The 23,658-nt window shown below is 42.7% G+C and overlaps 1 protein-coding gene across 1 annotated transcript in view; it reads left to right on the forward strand.

Annotated features, from left to right (window-relative positions):
- Positions 1 to 23,658, forward strand: part of IFT172 (intraflagellar transport 172) — a 335,758-nt gene that overhangs the window by 147,919 nt on the left and 164,181 nt on the right. Inside the window, exons 22-25 of the mRNA XM_030198582.1 lie at positions 755 to 1,003; positions 5,579 to 5,657; positions 14,334 to 14,454; positions 22,990 to 23,134. Coding sequence (XP_030054442.1) covers positions 755 to 1,003; positions 5,579 to 5,657; positions 14,334 to 14,454; positions 22,990 to 23,134 — 594 coding nt within the window. The remainder of the gene's footprint in view (positions 1 to 754; positions 1,004 to 5,578; positions 5,658 to 14,333; positions 14,455 to 22,989; positions 23,135 to 23,658) is intronic.

Raw genomic sequence — 23,658 nt, forward strand, 5'->3', positions numbered from 1 at the left:
AGCTCTGAATGCCTTCAGCAGCTCTCTCCATGGGTGACATTTTCTGATATGAAGATGCTGTCGCAGGTTCAACATGATCTGGGATTGATTGTACAGCCTCTTCAACAGACTCTTCCGTAATGCATAATTGCTGTATCACTGACCTCCCAGGACATGGAGGAGTTTCAGGACCTTAAGGGCTCTGTGAAGTCTCACTGGCCAAATCTGGACTTTTCCTAGCCCTGACAGTGGCTGTGCCTGTAGCAGAAGAGACCGTAAAAGAGGTAATAATGGAGTGAAGGGGGAACAGACTGTGAAAGGGGAAGAGTGTCCTTAGTTTTGCCCCAGTGTTTAGGCATTTTCAGAGCAAAGAATAGAAAGAAAGCAAGAAACAAAGTGAGAGCTTTCCCTTGACACATCTCACTCCATCACCATCTTGACTCCTCCCCTAAAAACGAGATTTAACATGTTTGCAAATTTGTCATCATTCTCAAACCCTGGATTATATTTGTGAGCCTGGCAGCTAGTGAGCCCCTCGTGTGAGAATATCATGCCTTCTTGCCTTTTTAAAGAAATTCACCCATCTGTGCATAGTTTCTCTTTAGTAAGATCTTCTGCCCCAGACCAGATTTGTTATATGAATTTTCCCATTTACTTTCTTTACAAATGCTTATCAAATCAAGTCCATGGAGTTTGGAAATCAACTGAATTTTGGTGATTTTTTTTTCAATGCTATCCTAACATTTCTTCTCATTTTGCTATGTTTTGTGCCTAGGGACACCCAGAATTGGAAAATCTGAAGCGGAGCTATTACCAGTGGTTAACGGAAAGTCAGCAGGAGGAAAAGGCAGGAGAGGTACAGGAACAAGAAGGAGATTACATCACTGCCATTAATCTGTATCTGAAGGCTGGTCTCCCTGCCAAAGCTGCTCGTCTGGCTATGAGTAAGGACCAGCTGATGGTGGATACTGATGTTGTTGCTAGAATTGCAGCAGCCCTCATCAAAGGAGAGTTCTATGAGAGGGTAAGAGCCAGAAATGGACTTTTCTTTATTATGAGACAAACTGCAAGTTTGATAATATATATATATTTTTTGTTACATTTGTATCCCGCGCTTTCCCACTCATGGCAGGCTCAGTGCGGCTTACATGGGGCAATGGAGGGTTAAGTGACTTGCCCAGAGTCACAAGGAGCTGCCTGTGCCTAAAGTGGAAATCGAACTCAGTTCCTCAGTTCCCCAGGACCAAAGTCCACCACCCTAACCACTAGGCCACTCCTCCACTAGTGCATTTGTTGACCTAAATGCACTAAAATTATCCAGTTAGCTATTTGGCTATCCAGAGTTAGCCACGTTACTTTGACTGGCAAGCACTGAATATCAATGCTGGCCAGCCAGAGTTAAGATGTGTCTAGAGAACACTTTAGCACTACCCTTTTTAACTAGACAATAATTTGTCCAGACAAAATTAAGCTGGTGAGTGAAGGATGGGAAGTTTGAAAATTCAGTAGTTACAGTTAAAATTAGTAGACAGGTCTTTTATGGACTTCATTATGTAAATACATACAAATGAATCAATTAAAATAAATGTTTAAGTTTTGATGTAATGTAAGTAAATAGGTAACAGTCTCTTAATTGATATATTGTCTTTCATAAAATCGAAATAACAGTAGTGAGTGTATTTTCAAGGCGAAGTGAAAATGTTAATCACCTCCCACATGTCTGTGTACTGGTGTCCTTGTTCCCTTTTTGCAGTTCACTTTTCTGTCAGCATTATTAAACTATACTTTTTTCTGAGGACAAGCAGTTTTATGCATTACACAGTTGGGTGATAGTAGCTGGATACCAAACCTGACAGTTTTCTAGGAGGTTCTTCAGCTTGATTGAGCATAGACAGCAGTTTCTGTGCAGTAATGTGCCTCCTTTTTTTGCAGTCTTCATTGGATATATATATATATATATATATATATATATATATATATATATATATACAGTGGGGGAAATAAGTATTTGATCCCTTGCTGATTTTGTAAGTTTGCCCACTGACAAAGACATGAGCAGCCCATAATTGAAGGGTAGGTTATTGGTAACAGTGAGAGATAGCACATCACAAATTAAATCCGGAAAATCACATTGTGGAAAGTATATGAATTTATTTGCATTCTGCAGAGGGAAATAAGTATTTAATCCCTCTGACAAACAAGACCTAATACTTGGTGGCAAAACCCTTGTTGGCAAGCACAGCGGTCAGACGTCTTCTGTAGTTGATGATGAGGTTTGCACACATGTCAGGAGGAATTTTGGTCCACTCCTCTTTGCAGATCATCTCTAAATCATTAAGAGTTCTGGGCTGTCGCTTGGCAACTCGCAGCTTCAGCTCCCTCCATAAGTTTCAATGGGATTAAGGTCTGGTGACTGGCTAGGCCACTCCATGACCCTAATGTGCTTCTTCCTGAGCCACTCCTTTGTTGCCTTGGCTGTATGTTTTGGGTCATTGTCGTGCTGGAAGACCCAGCCACGACCCATTTTAAGGCCCTGGCGGAGGGAAGGAGGTTGTCACTCAGAATTGTACGGTACATGGCCCCATCCATTCTCCCATTGATGCGGTGAAGTAGTCCTGTGCCCTTAGCAGAGAAACACCCCCCAAAACATAACATTTCCGCCTCCATGCTTGACAGTGGGGACGGTGTTCTTTGGGTCATAGGCAGCATTTCTCTTCCTCCAAACACGGCGAGTTGAGTTCATGCCAAAGAGCTCAATTTTGTCTCATCTGACCACAGCACCTTCTCCCAATCACTCTCGGCATCATCCAGGTGTTCACTGGCAAACTTCAGATGGGCCGTCACATGTGCCTTCCGGAGCAGGGGGACCTTGCGGGCACTGCAGGATTGCAATCCGTTATGTCGTAATGTGTTACCAATGGTTTTCGTGGTGACAGTGGTCCCAGCTGCCTTGAGATCATTGACAAGTTCCCCCCTTGTAGTTGTAGGCTGATTTCTAACCTTCCTCATGATCAAGGATACCCCACGAGGTGAGATTTTGCGTGGAGCCCCAGATCTTTGTCGATTGACAGTCATTTTGTACTTCTTCCATTTTCTTACTATGGCACCAACAGTTGTCTCCTTCTCGCCCAGCGTCTTACTGATGGTTTTGTAGCCCATTCCAGCCTTGTGCAGGTGTATGATCTTGTCCCTGACATCCTTAGACAGCTCCTTGCTCTTGGCCATTTTGTAGAGGTTAGAGTCTGACTGATTCACTGAGTCTGTGGACAGGTGTCTTTCATACAGGTGACCATTGCCGACAGCTGTCTGTCATGCAGGTAACGAGTTGATTTGGAGCATCTACCTGGTCTGTAGGGGCCAGATCTCTTACTGGTTGGTGGGGGATCAAATACTTATTTCCCTCTGCAGAATGCAAATAAATTCATATACTTTCCACAATGTGATTTTCCGGATTTAATTTGTGATGTGCTATCTCTCACTGTTACCAATAACCTACCCTTCAATTATGGGCTGCTCATGTCTTTGTCAGTGGGCAAACTTACAAAATCAGCAAGGGATCAAATACTTATTTCCCCCACTGTATATATATATATAATATGTGTGTGTGTGTGTGTATATATATATGTATATATATATATATAATATATAATATATATATATATGTATGTATATATAATATAATATATATATATATATATATACTTTTTTTGCATTTCTCAGAAAAGCCAGCTCTAATTTTACTGAGTTTTCTGTCATCTTTTGTGTGTGTTTTTTTTTAGTGTCTTTCTCTTTTCTTCTAATTTTCAGGTAGAATTTTTCATCTTTGTAAATTTCATTTTCTATCAACAGATGGGATTGTCAGGCACACAAGTGGGTGATGTCATTGCACATCTCTGGAATGAAACAGTTGTCTCAGAACTCAAAAAGTAGCATAAAGGTCCAAGCATTCATGGCCCTCCCTATGCAAAGTAATCTCAGCTTCACAGTTTTGTTTTCCCCACTCTGCTGAATGGAAAATGATCTTTACATAAGTACATAAGTATTGCCATACTGGGAAAGACCAAAGGTCCATCAAGCCCAGTATCCTGTTTCCAACAGTGGCCAATCCGGGTCACAAATACCTAGCAAGATCCCAAAAATGTACAAAACATTTTATACTGCTTATCCTAGAAATAGTCCATTTAATAACGGTCTATGGCTTTTACCTCTATCTTTTACCTCTATCTTCCCAGTTTTTCTTCTTTTCTTTTTAAAAATGTTTTTCTATTTTTCTTGTTGCCCTAATGAGCCAAGCCATCAAAGTCATGGTTCCAGCCCTACCAATTGGCAGCGTGGCAGAAAAATCCAGAATTTTGACACACATGCCAAGTGTATAATCTCGTCAGTTTCTAACATAATCAATTGGCACTAATTATCATTTAGGCACGCAACTGCCCTCAGGAAATAGCCCTTTCAGTGGTTGAAGCTTGTTAATCCAGAGCGACATTGTCCATGGACAAAATTCATTTGTTACTTCAAATGACTGATTTTGTGGTTAAGAAAAATTATTTCACCTTTTAACATAAAGTTTACTTACAAACTAAAGGAGTAGCTATGCCATTGCATGTCTATACATGACTGAGTTTGAAGAGTGGTTTGTGTACACTTCACTTTTTTTTTTCTTAAGTTTTATTATGGAAAAGATTTATAGATGACATTTTCTTTATTTTTCAAGGCGATGAAATTGAAACTCAGCAATTTGTGCAATATTTAAATATATGTGATAGTCATCTTATTTTCACTCCTACTTTTGGAAAGTTTGTAATTAATTTTTTCTACATCAAAATTAAATATCAAGCTGGTTCTTTTTCTACCTCTATCTACTGTAAAGAGACAGATAGAAATACAGAAGTCATCATCTAAAGAGTTTACATGATAGCATCCCAGTTGGACAGTTGTTGCGTTTGAGAAGATTATGCTGCTCTGGGAAGTTTAAACACCAGGCAAAGTTCATGAGGCTCCATGTGCGAGGATATCCACCTAACACATTAAGTTAAGCCTACAAGAGAGCCAGATATTACTGAAATGAGTGGTTATTGCTCCCCCTTAAGGAAGAGGGAAAAATTAATACCTTTGTGTGCCTCCTTTTTCTGCCGAGGATCTTCATTATACATCGAGCTATTTGCATGTATTGGAATGTGCTCAGTTTTCACCCTCAGTTCAAACAGATTACCTACATTTGCTTTCAAAGGGGCAGAAATCTTGGTGAATTACTTCACGGAATTTGGAGTATGACGTTTCTGATCATTTACCACAGAGGCACTTGTGGGCATTGTGTTTATTGTTTTCATGAACATTTACTTTCAGTCTGTAGTTATAAGATTTTCTTGGTTATTCTAGGTTTCATTGCTTGAATACATAACTTTTTATCTCATAATTATTGTGCCTCTCTGTTCTCACTTGCTCCTGTGTATTTTGTCTGTTCTTTTTTTTTTTTGCTTTCATACGGTTCTGCTGTCTACTCTTGGATTCGTTTGTCTACTTCCTGCTATACATGTGTAGTTTCTTGTTCTTGTTTACATCTTCATATTCATTCTTATTCCCTTGTGTTTTGTGCTAGGCTGGAGACCTGTTTGAAAAGGTTCGGAATTCCCAAAGGGCCCTGGACTGTTACTGCAAGGGCAATGCCTTCCAAAAAGGTAAAAGCAGCAAATGTTTTGATCTCCAAGTAGTACAAAAAGTCTGTATATTGCACAGAAGGCTCTTTGAATGGGAATTTGTCTCTGTCTGTAAACAGTTGTGCTGACCATCTCTTATTATAAGTTCTTTTATGTGATTGTTGTTTTGGAACTCATCAGCTTAGGTGTTCCCCCAGTGATAATGTATTGGGATACCCCAAATAATATATATGAGTCTATGTAGTCCATACATAGATTACTTCAGTGCTCAGATCTCACAAAACTGAACACCTACATATCTGAATTGCACTCCTTTTTGTGAATTAAATGCAGTGATTGTATATTTGTTTACAGCAAACAATTTATGTTTGCTTTCGGTTTTTATAGCTAACTGTAAAAACTTAGATGCGTAATGTTATAGTTACTGTTAACAAAGTGAAACAGAAGTTTCATAGCCTTTGAAGAGGGTGAAAGCAAAGTTCCTTACCTATAATTGGGGTTCTCCATGGACAGCAGGATAAGTCTGCACCAAACCTGGAAATTGCTTTCCTAAAGCCTAGAAAAACATAGAAGATTTTTTCAGAGTATACTCCCACCTTTGTGTTTGCTTTAGTTTCCTCAGTCTCTTCAGAGCTGATAACAACTTCAACCAAATAGGGGTTGGCAGGTGGATTTATGCAGATGACTTATTCTTGTTGCCATGGAGAACCCTCATTACAAGTAAGCAAATTTGCTTTCTCCATTGACAGGCAGAATGTGTCAGCCACACATGGGTGACTCACAGGCTTAGGGTTGCAAAGAACCTATATGGGAATACTGAGTCCTCAGAGAAGGAATGTAGTTCTTCTACTCTTTTTCTTTTTGCTTTCTCTTTTTTTTTTTTTTTTTAAATTTCAGTTGTATACTGTTCCACTTATTTTGACTGAAGGCAGTGCGTTCTGTCTGCTGGTCTAAGCAGTAGTGACAGATGAAGGTGCTGAAGATGAATGACCAAGTTGCCACACAGATTTCACTGAGTGTCTGGCAGACTGCTTTAGTTGTTGCCATTTTCCTCTGGCAGAGAATTGCGGATGTTCCTTGCTGGGGGGATAACCTTTTTGTAGAGAAGGTAGAGGATCTGGTGGATCAGATCAAGAATCTCATGGACGCTATGGATTCTCTCTCCCGCCGGGTGCCTTCTGCTACAACTTCCTCAACCAGGAGGTATTTTTGTGGGTCACAGAGTGTTCCCTATGCCTATTCTAGTCGTAGGCATACTCCTGTGTCTCGCCAGTCTACTCAGACTCAGCCCCAGCACGTTCGTTCTTGTAAACAGCATGCGCCCAAGGCCCCTACTGCTCCCCAGAAAAAGCAAGGGACGGACTTTTGACTGGCTCCAGCAAAGCATAGCCACAGTAAAAGTGTCCATGCTGGACGACTTGCTGCTGGTGGTGGTGGGAGGGGGGGGTTAATGTTTTTTCACCAAAGGTGGCCTCTCGTAATCTCCGACCGTTGGGTTCTTCAAATAGTCCGGTTAGGATACACCTTCAATCTGGAATCCAAAAATCCAAATTGCCCACCGGGAGCTCATTCATACAGCTTCCAGCACAGGCAGGTACTTGCAGAGGAACTCTCCGCCCCTCTAAAGGCCGATGTGTTCAAACCCATTCCACCAGGGGAAGAAGGGCTGGGATTCTATTCCATGTACTTCCTTGTGCAAAAGAAAACGGGGGGATGCGTCCCATCCTAGACCTAAGGGCCCTGAACAAATTCCTGGTACAAGAAACGTTCAGGATGGTTTCCCTGGGCACCCTTTTTCCCATGATTCAGGAAAAAGATTGGCTATGCTTTCTGGACTTAAAAGATGCTTATATGCACATTCTGATACTCCCAACTCACAGGAAGTATCTTTGGTTTTGAATTGGGATGCAGCACTTTTAGTACCGCGTACTGCCCTTTGGCCTGTCATCTGCGCCCAGAGTGTTTACAAAATGCCTAGCAGTAGTCGCAGCGTTGCTATGCAGACTGGGAGTGCATGTGTTCCCTTATCTCGATGATTGGCTGGTGAAGATCACCTTGGAGGGCAGTGCTCGGGAGTCCATGTGGATGACTATTCAGGTGCTGGAACTTCTAGGGTTCGTAATAAATTACACCAAGTCCCATCTCGTCCCTGTTCAGAAATTGGAGTTCATAGGAGCACTGCTGGACACGAAGACAGCTCGGGCTTATCTTCCCGAGACACGGGCAGACAACCTTCTGTCCCTGGTGTCCACTATTCGAGCATCTCAGCGAGTCACAGCTCAGCAGATGTTGAGGCTCTTGGGGCATATGGCCTCCACAGTTCATGTTACACCCATGGCATCTCTACATATGAGATCAGCTGAATGGACCCTAGCTTCCCAGTGGTATCAAGCAGTGGGGGATCTAGAAGATGTCATCCAACTGTCCACCGGTTTTCAGAATTCTCTTCGGTGGTGGACGATTCGAACCATGGGACATCGATTCCAAATTCCTCAGCTACCGAAAGTGCTGATGATGAATGCATCTTTTCTGGGGTGGGGAGCTCATGTAGATGGGCTTCACACTCAGGGAGCTTGGTCCACCCAGGAAACAGGTCTTCAGATCAACCTCCTTGAGCTTCGAGCGATCTAGAACGCTCTAAAGGCCTTCAGAGATCGTCTGTTCAACCAAATTATCTTAATTAAAACAGATAATCAGGTTGCAATGTACTATACCAGCAAGCAGGAGGGCACCGGATCTCACCCTCTGTGTCAGGAAGCCATCCAGATGTGGCTTTGGGTGCACTGTCATGGAATGTTTCTCCAAGCCACTTATCTGGCAGATGTAAACAACAGTCTGGCCATCAGGCTGAGCAGGGTAATGCAACCTCACGAGTGGTTGCTGAATATGGGCATAGCCCACAAGATCTTCCGAGCATGGGGCACCCCCTCAGTGCATTATTTTGCCACTCAAATCAATCACAAGGTCCCTTAGTTCTGTTCCAGGCTTAAGGCCCATGAAAGGCTAGCATCAGATGCCTTTCTCCTATACTGGGGAACAGTCCTTCTGGGGAACAGTCCTTCTGTATGCGTATCCTCCCATACCTCTAGTAGGGAAGACTTTGCTGAAACTCAAGCAAGACCGTGGAATCATGATCCTGATTGTGCCCTAATGGCTGTGTCAGATTTGGTTCCCTCTTCTTCTGGAGTTGTCCACTGAGAAACCGTGGCGATTGAAGTGTTTTCTAACCTTTATGACTCAGAACGACGGGTCGCTTCTACATCCCAACCTCGTTGGGTCTTCCGGAGGGTGTCTCCTGGGTCTTGCTTGCTTCCAGGAAAGATTCCACTAAGAGGTGTTACTGTTTAAAGTGGAGGAGGTTTGCCATCTGGTGTGACAGCAAGGCCGTAGATCCTCTTTCTTGTCCTGCACAGACCCTGCTTGAATACCTTCTACACTTGTCAGAGTCTGGTCTCAAGACCAACTCCTTAAGGGTTCACATGTGCAATTAGTGCTTACCTGCATGTGGAAGGTAAGCTTATCTCTGGACAGCCTTTACTTGTTCGCTTCTTAAGAGGTTTGCTTTTGTCAAAGCCCCCAGTCAAACCCACCAGTGTCATGGGATCTCAGTGTTGTTCTCACCCAGCTGATGAAAGCTTCTTTTGAGCCACTGAGTTCCTGCCATCTGAAGTACTTGACCTGGAAGGTCATTTTCTTGGTGGCCGTTACTTCAGCTCGTAGGGTCAGTGAGCTTCAGGCCCTAGTGGTGGATGCACCTTATACTAGGTGTCATCACAACAGAGTAGTCCTCCGCACGCATCCTAAGTTCCTGCCAAAGGTGGTGTCGGAGTTCCATCTGAACCAGTCGATTGTCTTGCCAACATTTTTCCCTGTCTTCATGCCCACCCTGGCGAAAGCAGCTTGCACACCTTGGACTGCAAGAGAGCATTGGCCTTTTACGTGGAGCGGACAAAGCCCTTCAGAGAGTCCACCTAGTTGTTTGTTGCTTTTTGACCCCAACAGGAGGGAAGTTGCCATCGGAAAACACACAGCGCACAATCTCCAGTTGGGTAGCAGATTGCATTTCCTTCACTAATGCCCAAGCAGGGCTTACTCTGGAGGGCCATGCCATGGCTCATAATGTCAGAGCCATGGCTGCGTTAGTGGTCCACTTAAAGTTGGCCTCCATTGAAGAGATTTGCAAAGCTGCAACGTGGTCTTCAGTCCACACATTCACATCACATAAGTACATAAGTACATAAGTAGTGCCATACTGGGAAAGACCAAAGGTCCATCTAGCCCAGCATCCTGTCACCGACAGTGGCCAATCCAGGTCAAGGGCACCTGGCACGCTCCCCAAACGTAAAAACATTCCAGACAAGTTATACCTAAAAATGCGGAATTTTTCCAAGTCCATTTAATAGCGGTCTATGAACTTGTCCTTTAGGAATCTATCTAACCCCTTTTTAAACTCCGTCAAGTTAACCGCCCGTACCACGTTCTCCGGCAACGAATTCCAGAGTCTAATTACACGTTGGGTGAAGAAAAATGTTCTCCGATTCGTTTTAAATTTACCACACTGTAGCTTCAACTCATGCCCTCTAGTCCTAGTATTTTTGGATAGCGTGAACAGTCGCTTCACATCCACCCGATCCATTCCACTCATTATTTTATACACTTCTATCATATCTCCCCTCAGCCGTCTCTTCTCCAAGCTGAAAAGCCCTAGCCTTCTCAGCCTCTCTTCATAGGAAAGTCGTCCCATCCCCACTATCATTTTCGTCGCCCTTCGCTGTACCTTTTCCAATTCTACTATATCTTTTTTGAGATACGGAGACCAGTACTGAACACAATACTCCAGGTGCGGTCGCACCATGGAGCGATACAACGGCATTATAACATCCGCACACCTGGACTCCATACCCTTCCTAATAACACCCAACATTCTATTCGCTTTCCTAGCCGCAGCAGCACACTGAGCAGAAGGTTTCAGCGTATCATCGACGACGACACCCAGATCCCTTTCTTGATCCGTAACTCCTAACGCGGAACCTTGCAAGACGTAGCTATAATTCGGGTTCCTCTTACCCACATGCATCACTTTGCACTTGTCAACATTGAACTTCATCTGCCACTTGCACGCCCATTCTCCCAGTCTCGCAAGGTCCTCCTGTAATCGTTCACATTCCTCCTGCGACTTGACGACCCTGAATAATTTTGTGTCATCGGCGAATTTAATTACCTCACTAGTTATTCCCATCTCTAGGTCATTTATAAATACATTAAAAAGCAACGGACCCAGCACAGACCCCTGCGGGACCCCACTAACTACCCTCCTCCACTGAGAATACTGGCCACGCAATCCTACTCTCTGCTTCCTATCTTTCAACCAGTTCTTAATCCATAATAATACCCTACCTCCGATTCCATGGCTCTGCAATTTCTTCAGGAGTCTTTCGTGCGGCACTTTGTCAAACTCCTTCTGAAAATCCAGATATACAATATCAACCGGCTCCCCATTGTCCACATGTTTGCTTACCCCCTCAAAAAAATGCATTAGATTGGTGAGGCAAGACTTCCCTTCACTAAATCCGTGCTGACTTTGTCTCATCAGTCCATGTTTTTGTATATGCTCTGCAATTTTATTCTTAATAATAGCCTCCACCATCTTGCCCGGCACCGACGTCAGACTCACCGGTCTATAATTTCCCGGATCTCCTCTGGAACCCTTCTTAAAAATCGGAGTAACATTGGCTACCCTCCAGTCTTCCGGTACTACACTCGATTTTAGGGACAGATTGCATATTTCTAACAGTAGCTCCGCAAGTTCATTTTTTAGTTCTATTAATACTCTGGGATGAATACCATCAGGTCCCGGTGATTTACTACTCTTCAGCTTGCTGAACTGACCCATTACATCCTCCAAGGTTACAGAGAATTTGTTTAGTTTCTCCGACTCCCCCGCTTCAAATATTCTTTCCGGCACCGGTGTCCCCCCCAAATCCTCCTCGGTGAAGACCGAAGCAAAGAATTCATTTAATTTCTCCGCTACGGCTTTGTCCTCCTTGATCGCCCCTTTAACACCATTTTCGTCCAGCGGCCCAACCGACTCTTTGGCCGGTTTCCTGCTTTTAATGTATCTAAAAAAATTTTTACTATGTATTTTTGCTTCCAACGCTAATTTCTTCTCAAAGTCCTTTTTTGCCCTCCTTATCTCCGCTTTGCATTTGGCTTGGCATTCCTTATGATCTATCCTGTTACTTTCAGTTGGTTCTCTTCTCCACTTTCTGAAGGATTGTTTTTTGGCTCTAATGATTTCCTTTATCTTACTGTTTAGCCACGCCGGCTGACGTTTAGTCTTTTTTCCCTTTTTTCTAATACGTGGAATATATTTGTCCTGAACCTCCAGGATGGTGTTTTTAAACAGCATCCACGCCTGATGCAAGTTTTTTACTCTGCGAGCTGCTCCTTTCAGTCTTTTTTTCACCATTTTTCTCATTTTGTCGTAATCACCTTTTCTATAGTTAAACGCTAGCGTACTTGATTTCCTAGTTTCACTTCCTTCAATGCCAATATCAAAACCGATCATATTATGATCACTGTTATCAAGCGGCCCTCGTATCGTTACCCCCTGCACTAGATCATGAGCACCACTAAGGACTAAGTCTAGTATTTTTCCTTCTCTTGTCGGCTCCTGAACTAGCTGTTCCATGAAGCTGTCCTTGATTTCATCAAGAAATCTTATGTCCCTTGCGTGTACAGATGTTACATTAACCCAGTCTATATGCGGGTAATTGAAATCCCCCATTATTATTGTGTTGCCCAGTTTGTTTGCGTCCCTGATTTCCTTTAACATTTCCGCATCCGTCTGTTCGTCCTGGCCAGGCGGACGGTAGTACACTCCTATCACTATCCTTTTCCCCTTTGCACATGGAATTTCAATCCACAGTGATTCCAAGGAGTGTTTTGTTTCCTGCAGAATTTTCAATCTATTTGATTCAAGGCTCTCGTTAATATACAATGCTACCCCTCCACCAATCCGATTCACCCTATCACTATGATATAATTTGTACCCCGGTATGACAGTGTCCCACTGGTTATCCTCCTTCCACCAGGTCTCAGAGATGCCTATTATATCTAATTTTTCATTTAGTGCAATATATTCCAACTCCCCCATCTTATTTCTTAGGCTCCTGGCATTCGCATATAGACATTTCAAACTATGTTTGTTGTTCCTAAGTACATCATGCTTAGTACTTGACAGTATTAATTGGCAATCTTTTGTCTGATTTTTATTGTTATTTAAAGATACCCGATCTACTACAATCTCTTTTGCAACCTCACTATCAGGATACTCTATCTTCCCTGTTATGGTGATATCTTTGAAAGATACCTTATCCCGAACCATGCTCTTTTGAGCGACTGTTGGCCTTCCCCCCATTTCTAGTTTAAAAGCTGCTCTATCTCCTTCTTAAACGCCGATGCCAGCAGCCTGGTCCCACTCTGGTTAAGATGGAGCCCATCCTTTCGGAATAGGCTCCCCCTTCCCCAGAATGTTGCCCAGTTCCTAACAAATCTAAAGCCCTCCTCCCTGCACCATCGTCTCATCCACGCATTGAGACTCTGGAGCTCTGCCTGTCTCTTGGGCCCTGCGCGTGGCACAGGTAGCATTTCAGAAAATGCTACTCTGGAGGATCTGGATTTCAGCTTTCTACCTAAGAGCCTAAATTTTGCTTCCAGAACCTCTCTCCCACATTTTCCTATGTCATTAGTACCCACATGTACCAAGACAGCCGTCTCCTCCCCAGCACTATATAAAATCCTATCTAGGTGACGCGTGAGGTCCGCCACCTTCGCACCAGGCAGGCAAGTCACCAGGCGATCCTCACGTCCACCAGCCACCCAGCAATCTATATGCCTACTGCCTTGAGCAGGGTACCCTATGCAACAGTCAGTTTGGGCAGTCAGTGTTGAAGAATCTGTTTGGGGTTTAGAATCCAACTCTACACACCTAGGCCCGTTTTATTCTGTTCCAGGCTGCACTCTCAGCTAGCTGTATATTCTTTCAGGTTAATCTATGTTTTTGTCCTTGCCGTTGCTAGGCCCAATTGACCAATGTTATTTATTTTGTGTGAGCCTGGATGCTAGGGATAACCCAGTTGTGAGAACAAGTCAGCCTGCTTGTCCTTGGAGAAAGCGAAGATACTTACCTGCAGCAGGTATTCTCCAAGGACAGCAGGCTGATTATTCTCATAAACCCGCCCGCCTCCTCTTGGAATTATTTTATTTCTTTATGCTTTAGAACTTAACTGAAAAGCGCGGTTGCGTGGTGGGCGGGAAGTCAGTCCACACATGCGCGATGCGCTGCACATGTGCCAGAAGTCTCTGGCAAACTTTTATTTTTGCTATGTTCATGCCGAATCCCGGGCCGACGCGGATCATCGACCCAGTTGTGAGAATAATCAGCCTTCTGTCCTCGGAGAATACCTGCTACAGGTAAGTATCTTCGCTTTATCTACAATGATTTTCAGATCCTGTTCCTGGGTGTTGATGTCTTGCTAGAGATGCTGTGTGCTCTACATGTCTCATATCACTCTGTGCTGTTCTACGGCCTTCTGTTGAAAGTGCTGGTGCTGAACTAACTTATTGTAACAGCTGCCAAACATTACGCAGTATAGAATACATGTGCAGAACACTTATCGGGCTGTTTCTTCTTAGCTGTTGAGCTTGCTCGTGTGGCATTCCCTGCAGAGGTAGTGAAGCTGGAAGAAGCTTGGGGTGATTACCTGGTACAACAGAAACAACTGGATGCTGCTATCAACCATTACATTGAAGCTGGGTATGGACAAATCTTATTTGATTGGACAAGACAATTCTATAAGAGGTCTTTTTACTATGCTGTAGTAAAAAGTTGCCTTAGCACACCCGCTAAGACCATTTTTACCATAGCTGGAAATTACCAATTTTCCACTTTTTAAAATTAATAGCCATGTACTAATTTTGCCATTAGCACACAGCCATCAACAAAGATTAGTGAGTGAACACCTATTTTGTTGGTAGTAAGGGCTCATGTACTAATCCTGCGCTTATCAGCATGTATGTGATAATGTAGATGAGCTAACTGATTAGTGTGGAAATGCCCACTGTCTGCCCCCCTCCCAGAAAAATTAAAAAATATATTTTTACCGTATGGTTTGCGTATGCATATCCAAAGTTTACTGCAGGATGCCTGAGTGCACCCTGCTGTAATCCATTTTAAGCTGCAGTAAGCACGCGCAGCTCTTACCATAGCTTCGTAAAAGGATCCCTAAGTGAGAAACCTGCTTATACAGTGTCTTGTAAAAGTCTTCACATCTTTGTGCATTTTCACGTTCTGTCATCTAAAAATTGCAGTTCAAAGTGTATTGAAGTAGGAGTTTGTTGTGTAGAACATTGAAACATACTTTACATCTTCAATATGAAGGAACAAATTAAGAGAATATTCAAATAGTAGGTAAGAAAAGAAATCTTGATTACGTAAATCTTCACATCCCTTCATTCAGTACTTATTGGATGTTCCTTTTTCAACACTAATAGCTATGCGTCATTTAAGATAAGTGTCTACCAACTTTGTACAGTAGGGTTGTGCAGTTTTTGCTGATTCTTCTTGGCAAAATAGCTCTCAGGGTGGCTGGGGATCATCTGTGTAACAGACTGTGGACTTTTCGTCCAGGAACTTGTCCAACCCTTTATTAAACTCAGATGCGCTAACCCCTGTTACCATATCCTCCTGCAGCAAGTTCCAGAGCTTAACTATTCTTTGAGTGAAAAAAATATTCTCCGAGGACAAGCAGGCTGCTTGTTCTCACATTTGGGTCAACGTCCACGGTGACCCAGGAATCAGCAAAAAATTTTGCAAGCAAAATAAAATCAAAGACTTTCGAGAGAGTTCCGTCGCATGGGCAGCGTGAACGTGCCTCTTCAGTTCTTTTTTCTCCGCAGTGAGGTGCGGTTCATTTTTTCTGATTGCTCCTCTCTCAGGCCCAAGAAGAACTTCAGTGATTTTAGAGTTCGACTTTCACTTGTTTTCTTTTTTTTTTTTATCTGTATTTAAAAAAAAAAAAAAAGTATTAATAGGATAGTTTCCCATACTTCCTTTTACTTTTTTCCCTGTTAAAGTTTCCTTTCTTTTTCGATGCGGCTGGCTTTTCCCCTTTCTTGTGCTTTTTCTTTCTTGGCACAATCGCGTCGTTTGATTTCGCCGAAGCCGTTTTTTCTTCCATGTCATCGAAGACACCCAGCGGCTTCAAACGTTGTACTCGGTGCAAGCGGACCATCTCAGGTACAGATACCCATGCCTAGTGTATCCAGTGCCTTGGGCCCGACCATAACCCAGCCGCTTGTAGTCTGTGTCTTTGTATAAAGAAATGGACCCAAGCGTCTCGAGAGGCCCAACGAGAGTAGCTTTTGGGGCCGGGGCCGGTCCATCGACATCGGTACCGAAGTCGGCAGCGTTGACATCGACAGGAGCATCGACGTCGAGGAGAGAGGTAATGGCTGATGAGAGACCAACTTGTGCTGGGAGCAGTGAGGCGTCGATTGGGTCTCCACCTGCCTCGAGACCTCCTGTTATGCAGGTCCCCCGGAGCCGACCTTCATCGGACCCGGCCCCGAGGAGATATGAGGATTCCACGTCCTCTTGATCGGTACCGAGGAGTCTCGATGATGGGCATCATGCGAAGGCTAAGAAGCATTGCCATCGTTCTCCTTTGACGCACGGTACCGGGAGCTCCGGAGTGTCGAGAGAGTCGGCACCCGAGAAGCGTCAGCACCAAGAGGACCGCTCCCCCTCGATACAGGAGGTGCAAATGCATTGGTCTCCTGGCAGCCCGGTACCTGCTCCTGAGCCACCTCGGATTCTGACATCGCCTGTTCCACTGGCCCTGCAGCCTTCTCCGATGGCGGCTCCCAACGAGCGTATCTGGGCCTTGTTTCCAGAACTTCTGGAAGGCTTGCTGCGCAAATCAGCTTCGGTGTCGGGGATGCTTGCGCTTTCTGTACTATCTGCTGCAGCGGTGTCTGGCCCTTCTCCTGTGGTGAGGTCTCCAACTGTGGTGCAGCCTGCGGCATCTGCATCGGCTGCCACCCAAGTGGACTCCCCTTCGACGTCGGTGGAGGGAGCTTCGCTGCAGTCGGATCGGGCGTTGACCTCTCGACATTGTCACAGAGGACATCGTTCCTCGGTGTCGAGACAGGTCCAGTGTCGGAGTACCTTGAAACAGGTTGTATTCGACACTGAGCAGGAGTGCTCGTGGGAATCAGTGGCAGATCCCAGGTACTTCTCTTCTGATGATTCCTTTGGGATTCCTTCTGACCCTTCCCCTCCGCTAGAAAGAAGACGATCTCCACCCGAGAGTCTATCTTTTTCCTCCTTTGTCCGGGAAATGGCTACGGCTATTTCCTTCCCTGTGGAGGTTGAGGATGAGCACAGGACTGAGATGCTCGAGGTCCTGGATTATTCTTCTCCACCTAAAGAGGCTGTGACAGTCCCTCTGCATAAGGTACTGAAGGAAGTCCTTATGCGAAACTGGTCCGCCCCTCTGTCTGGCCCTGTGGTTCCCAAGAAAGCTGAATCCCAATATCGGATCCACGGTGAACCTGGATTGATGAGGTCCCAATTACCCCACAGTTCCATGGTGGTGGATTCCGCTCTCTAGAGAGCTATGAGTACTAGACTATGCTTCAGCGCCCCCAGGCAGAGAAGCTAGGACTCGACTCTTTTGGAGAAAGACGTATCAGGGCGCTATGCTCGCCACCAAGATCCAGTCTTACCAGCTCTTCTCGAGCGTCCACTTGCGGAACTCGATACAGCAACTGTCGGGCTTGGTTGATGCACTCCCTACGGAGCTGGCCAAGCCTTTTTGCCAGGTGGTCAGGCAGCTGAAGACGTGTCAAGTTCCTGGTCAGGGGTTCGTTTGACACTTTTGATGTAGCATCCAGGATCGCTGCTCGGGGTATAGTGATGCACAGACTCTCATGGCTGTGTGTCTCTGTCCTGAATTATTCTTCCCAGCAGCGAATGGCGGATGTTCCTTGCCGGGGGAATAATCTTTTTGGTGAAAAAGTAGAGGATCTCGTTGATCAGATCAAGAAGCATAATGATGCTATGGATTCTCTCTCCCACCGAGCACCTTCTGCTACATCCTCCTCACCTAGGAGGTTTTTTGGAGGGAAGAGAAGTGCTCCCTGTTCCTTTTTATTTATTTATTTATTTATTTATTTATTTATTTATTTATTTATTTATTTATTTATTAGTTTTATATTGTTAACAAGAGTACATTTGTCAATCAAAATACAGCCATACATTTGAATTTTGAAACATATTAATAAAAGAGAAGAAAAAGAAATAAATTTAAATATAATCAAGTATCATTCCTTTTTTAACATAATTATTTCGCTTTCTTAGACTACAATTCTACAAGGGGGCAATTTGAATTAGAGAAGATTACAAACATAATTATTAATAATAACAAGGTTGCGTATTCCTCCTTTATAAAATTAAAGATGTTATTTCAGTTGTTTCGTATCTAGTAATGATTCTAGCTGATCTGGAGAATAAAAAACATATTTCGTCTGACCCAGCTTTACAATGCATTTACAGGGGTAAGCTAGAAAAAAAAGACCCCCCCCCCCCCCCCCCCACTTCAATTGTCCTTGATTTCAAAGCCAAAAAGGCTTTTTTTTTCTGTTGGATCTGCTTTGTTACAGCAGGATATATCCACACCCTAGCACCTCCAAAATGACTATTAGAATTCTTGAAGTAAAGTCTCATTACAGTATTAAGATTGTGTTCAAATACAAAAGAAACAATAAGAGTAGACTTCTCTGTTGTCAGGAAGTATTTTTTCACGGAGAGAGTAGTGGATGCTTGGAATGCCCTCCCGCGGGAGGTGGTGGAAATGAAAATGGTAACAGAATTCAAACACGCATGGGATAAACATAAAGGAATCCTGTTCAGAAGGAATGGATCCTAAGGAGCTTAGCCGAGAGTGGGTGGCAGAGCTGGTGGCGGGAGGCGGGAATAGTGCTGGGCAGACTTATATGGTCTGTGCCAGAGCCGGTGATGGGAGGCGGGACTGGTGGTTGGGAGGCGGGAAATACTGCTGGGCAGACTTGTATGGTCTGTGCCCTGAAAAAGGCAGGTACAAATCAAGGTAAGGTATACACAAATGAGTTTATCTTGTTGGGCAGACTGGATGGACCATGCAGGTCTTTTTCTGCCGTCATCTACTCATCTACATCATGTTTGAATCTCTGCTTCAGTTTCATTTCATTCAATAGAAACCGTTTAATTCTTCATCCAGAAATATTTGAATCAGCTCAACTACTGTAACTGAACACAAGTAGGTTCTATTTAACCTATTATGGACCTTGGTAAGGTAAATGATTTGTCCGAGATCTCTCATAAAATTAATCAATGTCTCAATACGATGTACTTATGGGCAACTTCTTTCAAGCTAGAACTGAATACTGAAAAGACGCACTGCCTTTTACTTTCATCCCAACACAAGTATAGACCTACGACCTTAATCACCCCCACCCTTACCCTTCCCATCTTAGAAAGCCTAAAAATTTTGGGAGTCATCCTTGACCGCAACCTTTCACTCGAAAGCCAAATTAACTCCAACACCAAGAAGGTGTTCTTCTCATTGTGGAAACTAAAACGACTAAAATCTTTTTTCCCGCAAGAGGTCTTTCATCACCTTATACAGTCCATCGTCTTATGCCACCTGGATTATTGTAACGGAGTTTACACTGGGTGTAAAGAGCAACTGATTAAGAAACTGCAAGACAGCCCAAAATACAGCGGCCAGATTAATTTTTGGAAAATCTAAATTTGAAAGTGCCTCACCCCTCCGAGAGGAATTGCATTAGCTTCCTGTCAAGGATCGAATCATCTTTAAAATTTGCTCCCTTGTTCACAAAATTCTCTATGGTGAAGTTCTTGGCTACATGATTGATCTTATCATCCTGCCACCCAGGAACACATTTAGACTCTTCCGCTTATATCTAAACCTTCATTATCCAACCTGCACTGGACTTAAGTACAAATCCACGTATGCTTCATCTTTCTCTTTCATCAGCACCCAACTTTAGAATTTTCTGCCGAAACCCATAAAAACCATCTACAACCACCTATCTTTCAGGAAATCGCTTAAGACCTTGTTATTTGGAAAAGCTTATCCAAAGGACTCAACATGTGTCTCCTCTGCTGGACACACATCAATCTAGAGACAAATTTTGGACATATTTACCCTTCCCTCCTCTCTCCTGGTTTCTCTACTCCTTCCGTCCCTTCCTCGTCCTCCCCACTATTGCTTGTATAGGTTTTCTGCTGTATTAGCTTTACTATATTGGCGTCTGCCTCTGTGGTGCGTTGTAAGCCACATTAAGCCTGACGCTGTTGGGAAACTGTGGGGTTCAAGTGAGATAAATAAATAAATTTTTGGAAGTAGAGTTAATTTGAGATTGCTGTGACAAAAGGCATGAAGACTTAGGCAATCAAGACTTTTTTGTATCTTAATCTTAATGTTGAATATTTCTATAATTCTTTCATATTGAAAGTGTAGAATGTTATGTAGATCACTGAAACAGGCTCCTACTTTAATACATTTTCTAATATATATTTTTTTATACAGTGGAATGCAAACAACGTTCAAGGGTGTGAAGACTATATTTATCTAAAGTCAAAAAGCAGCAAGACAGACATCCGCCAAATCTAATGTGGAAGATAAAACAACAAGGCAGACCCCTGTAAAAAAAACCCCCCACAGTTTTTATTAATAGATTAAAAGCTCTCAGAATTTCAACATAAAATGCCCGACATGGTCATGTTTCACCAGTTCAAATGGCTGCGTCAGGTACAGTGGGTCACTGTAAATGAAAATAAAATCATTCAGTATCTAACAACAAATTCCTCTAAAAGCATAATTAGAAATAAAATTTAAAAACAAAAGAGGAACTCTCAGAAGAACTGTTAATAATAGCACCATGCTAAAAAAAACCTAGGGCCCTGTTTACTAAGGTGCGTTAGTGTTTTTAGCGTGCCTACACTTAGCGCACGTTAGCGCTAACCATGTAGGTGGCGCCCATAGGGATATTGTAGGCACGTATATGTTTAACTTGCGTACATGGTTAGCGCACTTTAAAAATGTTAACGCGCCTATAACGCTGCTTAGTAAATAGGGTCCCTAATGTCTAAATGCTAAAACAATGTACTAAAATTCAATAAAAGCTTGTCTAAATCACCCCCTTTCCATGAGGAGCGTTGCATGCAGGGCACAAAAAAGTGAAAATCTTCAAATACATGACTGTTTTCTAGACAATGCTTCACAAGTGATTTCTCTAGTATTTTCCTTTTAATTGCACTTTTGTGTTCAGCAATCTGCTTATTCAAGGGTCATATGGTTTTCCCAATATAGGGAAAGGGAAATGGGACTTGATATGCCGCCTTTCTGAGGTTTTTGCAACTACATTCAAAGCGGTTTACATATATTCAGGTACTTATTTTGTACCAGGGGCAATGGAGGGTTAAGTGACTTGCCCAGAGTCACAAGGAGCTGGAGTGGGAATCAAACTCAGTTCCCCAGGATCAAAGTCCACTGCACTAACCACTAGGTTGCTACTCCACTAAAGTAGTCCACATGGGCATTGTGCAATGGAAATGACACCTGAGCTTTTACAGTTGGTAAAGCTTCTTAGTTCAAATCTCTCACCAGTCTTTGGATGAACGAACATCTTAATATTAATGTGTACAATGTAAACATGTGCATGCCACGCTCCTCATGGAGAGGGGGTGATTTGGACAAGCTTTTATTACAGACGAAACAAAGATTTATATATAAGTTTAATACAGTAACCCCACATGGTCTGAACCAAGAACTTGATTTTACTATGTTTCTGTGAAACTTGATGGTCTTTTCATGCAGTCTCTGTCTAGCACTGCTCATACAGTATCACCGCTTGTCCTGTTTATGACGTCTTGGACTGTCTTTCTGTTGGTTTCATCATTTTTCATTACGTACCATGCATTTTAGATGTACTGCTGTTTTTGATATGTTTGTAGGAGATGGCTTACCCTGATTTTTAATCGCAGTTTTTTTATTTCTTATCTTATAGGCTGGTAGGATCCATATTTAGTTGTTTTAACTCATTTTTAATAGTCGTTGGACCTTTTTAGAAACTTTGAAGATGTTCTTCAAGTGTTTTACGGACAACATTTCTTCCATGGTTGGAATGCATAGCTGACATAATTGGAACGCATAATTAAGTGCTCTATGCATTGCACCACATTTTTAAAATTATTTTTTGCAGCGATTTTAGTTGTTATGGATCCTAGAACATATCAGGGTATTCATTTTATATTTTCAATCATTTTAGCGATTTTCCATGGATGTAAACACTGGCAATTGTTTTGGTTTAAGGACACTCTCAAGCTGTTTCTAGTGGTTCTGCATTTCAGGCATATGTTTTTACTAGTTTTTAACCAAGTATTGCTTGTTTTGAACTGGTTTTTATATTTTTTGCACTAATTATGTATTCATAACGTCAGGAGACATATAAGCTTGGTTGATACAGGTAGTTTGCTTTCACTGCAATCACAGCGTTTTTATGAGAGGCTGATCCCAGAATCTGTAAGTATATTGAGCACTTTTAATGGATTCATCTTTTTTAGCCAAGTGAGACTGTTTTTTATCATCTGTAGTGGTTTTTTTTTTTGTTTCTTTTTTAGAGCTTGCTCTGTTTTAATAGCTGCACTAGTCAGGCTAATTTTGGAATTTTATATCGGCTGGGTAAGCCTCTCTGGTTGTTTTACTGTTTTACCCTTGTACATTGTTTTAGCACCTAGACATGAGGTTTTTTAGTATGGTGCTGTTATTAAGAGTTCTTCTGAGAGTTCCTCTTGTGTTTTTAAAGTTTATTTATAATTATGCTTTTAGAGGAATTTGTTATTAGATACTGAATGATTTTATTTTCATTTACAGTGACCCACTGCCCCTGACGCATCCATTTGTACTGGCGAAACATGGCCATGTTGGGCATTTTATGTTGAAATTCTGAGAGCTATTAATCTATTAATAAAAACTGTGTTTTTTTACAAGGTCTGCCTTGTTGTTTTATCTTTATCTAAAGCCAGAACTGAGGTAGTAAAAGCAGTATTTCAACCATCTGTGAAAAGTTAGCATAAAAGTGATGCTAGAACCATATTCAATAGCTATTGTAGAGTTTGTTGCCCCATAGTAGCTTTGTGGTGCAGAATCCATAGATATGGCCAGTTAGGTGTAATCTCATGAATAACCACCTTTTTCTTTGTCACCTCTCATGTTGATATCAGATCCTCTATCAAGGCAATTGATGCTGCCATTGGAGCTCGACAGTGGAAGAAAGCTGTTCACATCCTGGATCTACAAGACTCAAGAACAGCAGCTAAATACTATTTCAAGATAGGCCAACATTACGCTTCCTTACAGGAGTATGAGGTAGGGACCTTGGGTCTTCAGCACTAATCTATATGCTTCTTAGCATGTTAGAGCCTGGTGCATAAAGAGTAGAAGATAAGAACACTGAGCCACAGAAACTAGCCCTAGAGTTCTACAGTGCAACATGTTATGTCCAAAATATGATATAGGGAAGAGCTGCTCATCTACCCTACTGGTACATCTTTCCGTGCACATTACATATACCAAGAGTTAAGATCCATACTATCACTGCTGTAATATCAGTAACAGTTTACCTTGTAGCTATATTTCTCCAAGAACAAACAGGCATGATATTCCCACATGTGGTTGACATCATCCATGGAGCCCAGTGTGGACACCGGCAAGTGTACTGTCACCGGCAAGTGTATGCATGCGTGGGTCCCTTCCTGCCCGACTCTTAACGTGGGATCAGCAGTGTATTGTTTTCTTCGTAGCAGAGAGGTTGTCTTTTTTTTTTTTTTCCAATTCTTTTTTATTGGTATAGATTTATCTTACATTACAAGAAGAGAAACAATAAAACAACA

Source organism: Microcaecilia unicolor, chromosome 3, assembly GCF_901765095.1.
Source record: "Microcaecilia unicolor chromosome 3, aMicUni1.1, whole genome shotgun sequence".
NCBI lineage: Eukaryota > Metazoa > Chordata > Amphibia > Gymnophiona > Siphonopidae > Microcaecilia > Microcaecilia unicolor.